The sequence below is a fragment of the Triticum dicoccoides genome, chromosome 5A (genome assembly GCF_002162155.2).
Source record: "Triticum dicoccoides isolate Atlit2015 ecotype Zavitan chromosome 5A, WEW_v2.0, whole genome shotgun sequence".
Taxonomy (NCBI): domain Eukaryota; kingdom Viridiplantae; phylum Streptophyta; class Magnoliopsida; order Poales; family Poaceae; genus Triticum; species Triticum dicoccoides.
In genome coordinates this window covers 644,994,712-645,006,726 of record NC_041388.1, presented here as the reverse complement: position 1 = coordinate 645,006,726, position 12,015 = coordinate 644,994,712, and the positions used below count along the sequence as shown (strand labels likewise).

Sequence of the window (12,015 nt, the reverse complement as noted above, 5' to 3'; positions counted from 1 at the left end):
ATAAACATTTACAATGCCAAATCAATATTGTTAGATTCATTACGAAATGTAGTTTCATGGAATGTATATTTGGTATGATAGATGTCGATATTTTTTAATATATATTTGGTCAAAGTTTGTAAGAGGACTGGAGAGAGTACTAACTAACATCTCTCGCTAACCACCCTATAAATACCCCAGCTCCCCTGCTCACACGACACACCAGAGCAAGCGACGGACAGCATCCCACACTCCCCCAGCGATCCATCGCCGGCGTAGCCAGCCAGCGGGCGAGCGATCAGGCTTAGCGTGAACCCACCATGCCGATGATCTCCGTGGCGCCGCCGCCGGCCCTGGCCTTCCCGAGGCTGACCACGCTCACGATGCCGCCGCCCTTGATCGCGCTCCCGGACCGCGCCCATGCCGACGCCCCGCGCCCGCCCCCGCCGCTCCTGGTCCGCCACGCCGCCGCCAAGCACAAGGCCGTCGTCGTCATGGGCGCCACCGGCACCGGCAAGTCCCGCCTCGCCATCGACCTCGCGCTCCGCTTCGGAGGGGAGGTGATCAACTCCGACAAGATGCAGGTCTACGACGGCCTCGACGTCGCCACCAACAAGGTGTCCCCCAGCGAGTGCGCCGGCGTGCCGCACCACCTGCTCGGCCTCGTCCAGGACCCCGACGAGGACTTCTCCGCCGACGACTTCCGCCGAGAGGCCGGGAGCGCCGCGCGCGCCGCCTCGGCGCGGGGCTACGTCCCCGTCGTCGCCGGCGGCTCCAACTCGTACGTGGAGGAGCTCGTGGAGGGCGACCGCCGCGCCTTCCGGGAGCGCTACGACTGCTGCTTCCTGTGGGTGGACGTGCAGCTCCCCGTGCTGCGCGACTTCGTGGCGCGCCGCGTCGACGACATGTGCCGCCGCGGCCTCGTCGACGAGGTGGCCGCCGCCTTCGACCCACGCCGCACCGACTACTCCCGCGGCGTCTGGCGCGCCATCGGCGTCCCCGAGCTCGACGCCTACCTCCGCTCCACCGGCGCCGGCGAGGAGGAGCGCGCAAGCATGCTCGCCGCCGCCGTCGACGAGATCAAGGCCAACACGTCGCGCCTCGCGTGCCGCCAGCGCGGCAAGATCCAGCGGCTCTCCCGTATGTGGCGCGTCCGCCGCGTCGACGCCACCGAGGTGTTCCTCAAGAGCGGCGCCGCCGCCGACGAGGCGTGGCAGCGGCTCGTCGCCGCGCCCTGCATCGACGCGGTCCGGTCGTTCCTGCTCGAGGACCAAGAATGCAGCATGGTCGCCGCAGCCGGCAAGGCCTCCGTCTTCGCCTCCGCGGCCGGCAATGCCTCCGTCTTCGCCGGCAGACCCGCCACCGCCGTCGTCTAGCTAATACAAACGAACCTCCCTACATACGTACATACAAACAAGACAAGCTGCACGAACGGACGCTCCCCGAACTAGCTGTCATGCCATAGCCCAATCGCCATTGACGGTCCACCCGGAGCTCGAGCACGAGCTCAACAATGGCAGTAACTACTGCTACGGTCAAGCTCTCGATGACTCGCAGCGACGACGCAGAGAGTGATCAGCTTGTTGGTACACAAGCTGACCGATCGATCGACTCTGCTTCATTTTCACTTCTTTTTTGTTCTAGATAACCAGAATGATCGAGATCGAGCGTGTGACTCGAGAGTTTTGAGGCTTTTACCCCGAGAATTAACCCCGCGGTTAATCGGGGTGGCCGATGTAACAGGCTCTTGCTGTAATATAGAGAGATGTTGTCAAAACAAATTCAGTCCATGGCTTGGAATATTTACTTGGTCGTCTCCATCGTAATCCGAGATTAATTTTTGGCTTCCACTCAGCTGAGCTATCAAGAATCTCACTCACTTGCTGCCGCACTTGCAGCTCTTTTTTTTGGCAGCATTCTTAACTGAATCACTTTCCTTGACCAATCAAGTGCATCTCCAAATGCAGAGTGGCTTCCTCTATTACTCCCTCCTCCAGACGGGTTTACAAGGCACATTCTGTTTGTCCTTAAGTTTGACCAAATTTCCACAGCAAAAAAAAAAAGTTTGACCAAATTTATCAAGAAAATATCCACATCCGCAACTTTAGAGATATATAGGGGTTTTTTGGATGGCAACTGGCTACTGCCTTGCCAAAATTTCACGGTTTTCGTCTCGGCGTTGGCGAGCCTGTGGGGGTCATTTCAATAATTTGGCTCGGCAACGATTTAGTAGGGCTTCCCTCGGCAAAATCCAAACAGGTCGATAATACGAAAATATACTTCATAAAACAGTTTGACTTATATTTAACGAATTGTGCCTTGCAAATCTTAACGAAAGGACCCCCACTACAAATCTGATGTCAGATTTTTGACCATGAAAACTCGAACGGTTTTCATGGCAAATTATGTCCTTCGAGTATGGCAAATTTAGTTGCCAAGCATGGCAAATCCGCCATAGTTCATTTTTTTATCAGAAAATTGTTGTGTTGCAAACTAAAATTGCCATCATCACGCCAATATAAATTGCAATAAAAATATCAGATTTGCCATGCCTAAAAATTTGACATCAGATTTCTAGTGTTTCCGTAACAAAAACTCCGAAGTATATATTTGGATTAATGAGAAAATAGAGAAACTTAGTGTGGAAAAAAAACCAAGTTACATATTTTTTAGAATGCAATTTGTCAGGGCTGCTGTTTCCGGGAAAAAAAGAAGATTCTAGACTAACATCTGGGCGTGCATAGTGGCAACTCCTTTTATTCGAGTCAGTGGCTCAGTGCTGTATTTGTTCCGTGGAATGATAGGGGCCGAGGTGGGTTAGCAACTTGACATTGATCTAAAGTATACTATCATTAGTTGCTTATAAGATTGGGAGTTGACATCTCCATCATCAGTTTTGGTTGTCATTTTCCATTCCAGCTCTCCTCCTTGGTGATGGAAGCATTCCCATGCATGATTGAGATTAGTTGGGAGAGGTGCATGCCTTCATATGTGCATGTCAAGGTCAAAACAACCATGTCATGCCTGCTGCCGTCCTAGTTGCATATTCATATGGCTCCTCAAAGTCAACCCCAGTCTTGCATGCATGCATACATACAGCTTAAGGGTGAGTAGTATATTTCTTTGACATTGTCAAGGTCAAACTGTCCGTACTAATTAAGGTCAAGATCGTAACGGTAAGTAGTTGTTATTCAAGGTTTGACATTCTAAGGTCAACGGCATAAACTAAGTAACATGGCCAATTAAGGTGGCTGTAAGGCCAACATCACAGCTAGGACTGTCAAGTTGCAATGAATCAAGCTCTTCACACAAACCTCACTCCCTTTTCTTAGACACACACGCACACGTGTGCCTGTGCACAACCCATACGTACTCATATCACAGACAAGAATTGGAGAGCTTCCAATTTGACATAAGTCACCACAAACGGCTCGCTGTTAATGGAAACGTCGCCTCCCATTTGAAGAAATAATTCGCTATCATGAGACACATACAATGTCAAACTAGGGGTTCGATCCCCGATAGGCTGGTGGTACATCCGTCTTCCTAAACATCAAACCAATAGTTTGCTCTCAAACCTAGCTCATTTGATGTAACACCATCCCTATTTTTTGATGATTTAGGAAAATATTAGAATGAAATCTAGATGCATGTATAGTTCAACTTCAATCGAAGTTGGCCAGTTCATGTAATTAAACCAAGAGTGCTTTTTGTGTGCAGCCGCGACATACGTAAATAAAATATGCAACACTTGATATCACGACAAAATTACACATGTATGCGCAAACTAAATTTATTTGATAAAATTTTGAATGCACTATCATCAAATATCATAAACTTGTTCATCACGCCTAGAAATGTTATAACATAGAAAAAAATAACCACCCATTCTTTGAAACAAAATTTAGAAAGACAATCTATAGGTCAAAACTAGCTAGCCATGGGCAATGACTTGGGCATAGCTGATAAATAAGAAGATTCACTAATAACAGTTCCATGGTACATACAATGTGCTATAAATTTAGTTTGTTGGTTGAGAAAGTTAAATTTATTATGTAATTAAAAAAACTTTTTGTGGTGAATAAAGTCAAACTTTTTTGAGGAATAAAGCCAAACTGTTCTCCATAATAGATGGTCAAACCATTTATATGGTGCACAAAAAGAGAAGATCAGAGAGATATGAGATGGAAGGAATCACCAAACAGCAAGCTTGGCCATTGAGTAATATAAGAATGTTATAACATTGTAAAGTTATGTCAACATTACAACTTGCAAAACTTTCTTTTTGGGTGGTTCTATTATTTGATAGTGCACCACTGAATTATAATGAACTAAAGATAAGTTGCAGCTGGTGATATAAGCCATTGAACCTGTATTAATTGGGCCCCAACACTTTTGCACCATATACTTACAAAATTTGTATGCAAGAGCAGTTGTTAGGTAGTGCTGGTATTTATAGGATTAGACTAATTAGCACCTAGAACAACGAAAGCCAGTCCATGGTATTATCATTTGCTTGAAAACTATGTATGATGTATCACAACCACTAATTGGGTGGTGTCTTGTTCTTCCTTATGTTTTTCTTTTGCTAGCTTTATGCTGAAAAGTGTGGTGATGATATTTTTGATGACCTGTTGAGAAACGGTTTCCATGAATTGCATATTTCATCGTCATGCAACAGTGATCCAATGATTAGTTGCCCACTTCCTTATCCATTCATATTAAATAGTACGTTCTTGTTTGAGCTGTTGTCCGAAAGCATTTTGCTCAATGCATGAAAGCAAAACAGCTGACGTCAACAGTAGTTGGAAGGGACAAAAAACAACAAGCTCCCATATAACAAGCTAATGTATAATTAAATCTAGCCATCTTTCACATCTCCTACTTATATTGTCCTTTGTAGTTGTAGTCATGGTACTGAATGTGGTTTCTAAATACTTTTGGATGTGATATTTAACACGGCTGCTATATACTCCCCCCGTTCCTAAATTTAAGTCTTTTTTAGAGATTTGAATATAGACTACATATGGATGTATATAGACATATTTTAGAGTGTGATTCACTCATTTTGCTCCGTATGTAGTTCATATTTGAATCTCTAAAAAGACATATATTTAGGAACGGAGGGAGTATGTTCTAAACTACATACACCATGTCTTGATTAATATTTTCATAAACAACCTCTGGACAAGATAACCATGGCTGCTATGGTTATTCTAAACTACAAATTACCCCTTGGAATAATCCAAGAACCTGTCGACAAGTTAACAAGGCTGCTTTGGTTCTTAATTATAAGTTAGATGTCATAATTGCTCGGTTGAGAAGGACACGGCATGTTGGTTCTTATGTACTCTCCACATTTAAGGACCACACAAACGGAAAGCAATTGCAAGTATATATATGATCCAAGGACATGATATACATAATACAGACCCAGGTTTTCCATTATGAGCTATCTAGTTAAATAAGACATCCTCCACTTCTTGCATGCATGGTCCCAGCTAGCATTGGTATAAAGCAACGGTCAAAGGAATTCCCTATGCTGATCCTTTTTGTTTTCTATTTGAGGGTGACACTAGCATTTGTCTCATCCTTTTGGTATTGTTTATGCACATGTAATAGCCTAGCTAAGTCCAACGGCGATCGCTAATCAGGGTGTTTTTAGATAATCAGAGTGTGTTTTATATTGGGATCTATTTAATTAGGATGGTTCAAAAGCTTCAAGGACCTCTAGCTTTAATTAAGGTAATACTATAGGGTAGTTAGTACAAGCATGCACTTGGAATATAATCATATCCAACTCCCAACTTGGTATCTTGTTTACAAAATAATATGCATCATTGTGTTTGTACTTGCCCAAGAGTGCCTACCAGGAAAGTTGGTCATCACAAGGGACACATTAGTAGTAGGGCAACCCCACATATGCACACCACTAAACCTACTTCTTTAGAGCCATTTGCAAAAACAATGTCAACCATTCCTTATCTCTCGAGCACCCTATCAGAAAAGAGTTATGCTATATATGTGGGTACAAAACGAGTTAGAATATATGAATGCAAACAAATATTCCTAAAAAGAACAATAAATTATTAGGTAGGACATATGTCGGTGCAAATATGACCAAATTAGTGATGTTATGCTTCAACTGTCTCATGTGACATCAGCCGTACAATTGCTTTGCATTTCCATGGCAATTTCTGTGCAACTTCTTCATATGCAAAGGCAGGAAATTATATGCATGCAAGAGTTGGGCAGTTGCTTTGCTAGGCATACAGTATAAATACAATTTTTGCAACTTGAGTCTACTCCCCCTTTATACAAATGCAGCTGTTTTTATGAGACTTATGATGTTAATTACCATTTTCTTTGATTTTTCCTTGTGAGGAAAATGTTTGATATTTTATCGTACTTGTTTACAATCAAAACTACAGGAAAACCCATGATAAGGTATGTTCTGGTTCTACATATTAAGAGACTAAGGGCAACTCAAATGTGGGTCATCAAATCGCCCGCAAATGTCTGGACCGGACGGTCCACACAATTTAGTCATCGGATTTGTTTGGAACAGTCCAAATGTTTGGAATCACCCAAACCGACACCAAACTGGGGAAGGTTTAGGAGTGTTCGGACATCCGTCTGACCCATTATTAGTTGGACCACATTTCCCCATGGTCCATATGTCCCACTCACGTCTTTCTTCTCTTGGTCCGCCTGGCCCACTGTGAGTCATAGCCCGTTGTCTGAATTTAATGAGTACGTACGGTTGGATGGCCAGCGCCCCGCCTTTTGTCCGTGGACACATTCGGACGTGTCCATGGACATTTGATGTCATCCTTTTGGTGATCCTCGTTGTAGTTGCCCTAACACATCAATAGTCCTTCTATCTCTAGCAACATCAGTGCGGCAACAACAATTCCCACCCTGCGAAGGCCCTCAAGAAAAGCAAGAGGCGCCACTTCTTCCGCGTCAGAACATGCATCTTGGACACTTGTGAAGGCAAACAAGGCATGCCCTGTCTCGTCCCACACCACACCATCAATAGTAGATCCACCTAAAGACGAAAGAAACGACGTCCACATTGTGCTTAGCACGCTCTAGCCTAGGCAACATCCAATACACCTACTTTTAACATTTTCCATGCACCTACTTTCAACATTTTCCCATGAATATATAAAGCTCACATTGATTTTCGCAAACAAGCTTCACAAACTTTGACTGGGTATAGCGAGAAAATTATCGATATCTATGATACCAAATATACACCGTATGAAGATAGAATTTAATGGTATTGATATGGTTCTAGATGTTTGCTAATTATTTTCTAGGAACTATGTTAAAGTTTAAAAAAGTTGACATAAAAAACTAATACGCACTGTATTCTTGGACGAAGGGAGTACCATTTCCAGTTGACGTGAGAATTTCTATCTGCTTAGGAAAAAAAACTCGTAGTTTTCCATTCAATCTTTTTCAAAAGTATAGTTATATATTATGGTTTCACTAAATTCCATCGCCTAAGATTTTCTTATGAACATCGACCCCACTCTAAATTGCACAAATACTAAGACTAAATTTTTTTTGTTGCAAAAATAGTTGCCGTCTCAGTGTCTCAGAGGTACTCATAGAGGTAGGATGTGCATGCGTGTGCTCATATGAATGATGGTACGTGCATATATGTGAACGTCGATGTTTGTATTGTGTTCTAACAATTTTAAATTAAAAATAAAAATTGCAAAACGGAACTGAATACTCGGCTTCTTATGTAACGACAAACACGTCAATTGTTCAGACGATGCAAAGTGATGAAACGTCGAGCTGATCCTGATCCTGCAGGTCATTATGCTACTAAGAATAGCCTTTTCTTATCACGCATTATCTTAAAGGAATTCCGAATTGATCTGCCTGAACACTATGTGCGAGTGCATGTTGGTGCCTAGCTACTAGCTAGCCAGTTCCATCAGCTAGCCCCCTGATTCGATCCCAAAGCAGGCCAGAGAATTGACGCACACAAAATGAGATAGAAAAAACGTGCCTCCTTTTTCGCCTTGAAAATAATTGAATTATTTTCGTAAGATATATATGTGTTAATTTTTCTCCTCTTTGGCCCTCCAGTTCCTTAGATGGTGTATCTTCGGTTTTATTCCTCTTATTGTGTATGTGCTTCTATGTGTGCATGTGTGTTGAATCGGATATGTGTATCCTAAATACACATAGGTCAAGTGTGAAAGGTCCCTTTATCGGGAAAAATATGTCACCTAGGAGCGACTTGAATTGTCTGATTTCATTGATTTCCCATCGGATGGATGATATATACTCATTTTGATGGTTGGAGATTGGAATGATGTTTCCTCCAAATTCAGCTGCACCTGTGATGATCCCATAGGGTACCCAAGGAATACCTTTTGCTAAAGCCATCATCACACTAGAATTAAAGGATTCTTAGTATTCACCACTTGTGGCTATCTTCAACTTTTCTTTCTTCAGATAAACAAAACAAGATTGCCCAACTGGCCACTTTACCTACATTGTACCAGCGTGAGTTTCTGGTTCCGCCACTGGTCACTCTAGCTCTAGAGCCGAAAGATTAATGCCATAAGTGATTGTACATCCTTTTTGTGGTCGTGCACGGAGCATCGACTATTATAATTCTAGTCTTTTGGAGAAGGAGAATTTTGCGGTTACCAATCGTTTTCCGACATGCCAAGCCTTGATGTGATCTTCACATATGTAATACCAATAAAAGGTAAAATAAGATGAGTGCTGCGAAAACTATATTTAGTACGATCGATTAGGAATCATAGAAAGTGATTAGCTTAGCTATCTAGTGAGCAGAATGTTACATTGTTGAGCTGCCCCGACTGTTAGATATGGAAAATGGAATAACCTCCCGTTTTGAAAAGCTAGTTTAAACTACCCACCTTTAGGTTGCTTGGACGAGGATGATTTTTGTGGGACCAATTGGTTTGGTAGTTTAGATTTAAACTGTCATGGCCCTCTGAGGCTTCGAAGAGGCAGGGACAAATTTGTGATCCCTTTTGGTGCACCTTTTAACCTTTTTGCCTAAGGAACAGAAATAATGTGATACATCAAAGACTCCACACTCGAATATAACTACTCAGTGATTAATTAATGATAATATAGACTCCCTCTGCCCCAAAATGTAAGACGTTTTTAACACTATATAGTGTCAAAAAAGCGTCTTACATTTTGGGACGGAGCGAGTATATGTTAACTAATCTTCAAGAACAGATGAAGACCAACTTTATATGGTGTGAAAGTTAAACTAAGAGGGTTCCATGTCAATTTCAGGTCATATATAGGTCAGGTTAACACTAGGAAGGAATTGATAATTAATGTTCAGCTGAACTGGCAATTTAGCGCATGGAATTTCAGAACTTCCACTATAGAAACGACTCCAAAACAAGATCAGAAGGTACAAATTCTTCCACTGAATGAGAAAGGAACCTCTTGTTTTGTTTGAGTCTAGAAATGTGAAAAAGGTGGCATCTCGCATGTTCATCCACTCATGCCATCACTTCAGCTGCAGCTGCAGGCGTGAGCTTGCCATGCCCACACTCTAGCCTATAATCACTACGATACTATTATGTTACTAACCACCAGCACACATCTTAATCATCACGGTCGTATCTCACGCCGTCTCTTTCTCAAACGATTCTTGCAGCTTTGGAAGAAAGTTAATGTTAAGTAACATCCAGTAGTCTCCGAGCTTGGGGTTCCCATGCATCAGATTCTGGCCTTGACTAAAACCCATAATTCCCTTACTTCTTTCTTTCGGTGCAAGGAGGAATAGGGATCCTCTGTATGTTTGCATCAGTCAAGAATACACGGCGTATGTGCATATATCTTCCCATGTTAACTTGAAGATGATGTTCCCGCACAAGAGAAAAAGAATGAGGAGTACGTTGATTGGGTGTCTTCGAATTGAGATCACTTGATGTATCGTGTATACGACAACTGTAGGGCGGTTCCTTTTTACAACTTGGCGCTTTTTACCGTGGAATTTTTCTTCGTAGAAGAATAGTTGACATATTGTGTGTACGACAACTTCCAGACGGTTCCTTTTTACAACTTGGCGCCTATAACTGGGGGATTTTTTTCCCGTAGAACGAGCCATACTATTGCCATTTTCTTCGAAGAAAAGAAATTCAAGATGCACAACATGAATTCACGTTGGGTAGAGGAATCCAATTCCACGATACCCACCCGCTTGTAGTGGTCCGGCATTCGATCAGAGGCTAGGCCAGAACCTAAAAAGTGGAAATTGTGGCTTTGAAAACCCTGATTGCATGTAGTATCTGCTGCGGCGATGGTCAAGCGGTCATGGAATATATCTTATCATAAGCTTGAGAAATGAAAGAAGGGACTTTGATTGAACCGGGCGGAATATCTATGGAATTGCACAAATGTACTTGCACATTTAAATGTGTGTATTATAGTTAGTGGTGCTTTCTTGTCTCTAGCATAAAGAAAAAGGAAGTGTCGGTTCTCTATGGCGAAAAGGATGTTGTCTTGATTCTTGAGTACAACTGGGGGTTCTCAGAGTCCATTTATGTACTGATTTCAGGATAGTAAATCGATCTAGTTCTATTTTACTGATCCTGAAATAAAAGTAAGTGTATTGGGATAATGTTTACATGACATTATCTTTTAACTAATTTAATTTAATGGAAATTGTCTAGAATAGTAAAAAAAATACATGGCATATCTTTCTAGATAATATTATTTCTCTTTTATATACTCTATGCTTTTCATGTCATGTGTTTTAAAGTGCTGCAAAAAAGATTTAATGGTAGTAGCCTCATGTTTATTGATTTAGCTTTATTTGAATGACAAAGATAATTTGTTTAATGATTCAATGATTTAGCAAAGCAGTTTAATGTTATATGACATATTTGGTTGGATAACTTTACGAAAATGTTATCAAGTGGATCCATGCAACCATAATTTAATAAAGAAGAAATAATTTGTTTTTATGAGGAAAATAATTTGTTCCTGTCACTTACAAAATGCATCAGTTGATTTACACAAGAATGAGCATGATTGTACATTTGTACAACTCATACTTTCTAGTCATTTTTTGTCCAGAACATTTCCATAAATGAATGTAATAAACCTATAATGGCGCTTTTATTTCTATGAACTAATAAGTGATCGTGTTTTTCAAATGCATGTTTATACGCCAAGTATTTGGTTGGGTTGTTGTCTTACGACCTTACAATCCAAAAATAAGCCTAACCGAACACCCCTGAGTCCCTAAGGTGCTATCTGAACCAAAGATATGATGTTATTTGCCCCGAGCCCAAGGAATATATCCGAAGAGGTGGCATCCTTTCGCCATAACATATCTCAACATGAAGCTTCCTACGAAGGTCAGAGAATATAAAGCGGCGAAGAGTCTCTCGATGAGAAGATAGATGGGTATATTAGCTAGCGAAATCCACTCAAAGTGAGATGTATTCTATGTATATAGTTTTGTATCTCAAAGAATATGTCCTGTGTATTTTTTATGGCATGAGTAGAATGAACTACATTATCTTACTCATGTGTAGAACGACGAGAACCCTGCTCCGCTAAAATGGAATGAGAACAGATCCTGAATTTAGGGCTTCTTCGGAATACATGGTTTTGCTTGTGAGTGTTTGGAACTTGCAATCTTTTGGAAACCTACATCCTTTTGAATGATTTTTAAATAAGCATTAAGCACATGTTCTATTAAAAGACTGGAGTCACGGGAAGGGGATGTTAACTTCTCATGGAAAAAAATCCACATTAATAAGATACCAAGGCGTCAAACCTAGGGTTCAATCCCTAGTAGGCTGAGGGTACAAGCATCCTACTAACCATCTGATCAAGGATTGCTGCTTCTCCATATCCTTTCCTTTGAATCATAACTAGGATTCACGTTCAAAATCATATTGATGGTGCACCCTTTGACCCCATTTAGACTAGAAATCTGGATGAGCTCAAATTTTGCTTGTTTTCCCATGGGAAATTCCAATGAACCTCTCTCTCTCTCTC

General features: G+C 41.9%; 1 protein-coding gene across 1 annotated transcript; it reads left to right on the top strand.

Moving 5' to 3' along the window:
• Positions 1-221: 221 nt before the first annotated feature.
• LOC119303701 (adenylate isopentenyltransferase 5, chloroplastic-like) lies at positions 222-1,793 on the top strand. Its single transcript, XM_037580838.1, has one exon. It carries the CDS (start codon positions 300-302, stop codon positions 1,353-1,355), a length of 1,056 nt encoding a protein of 351 aa, XP_037436735.1. The 5' UTR covers positions 222-299; the 3' UTR covers positions 1,356-1,793.
• The last annotated feature ends 10,222 nt before the right edge of the window (positions 1,794-12,015 follow it).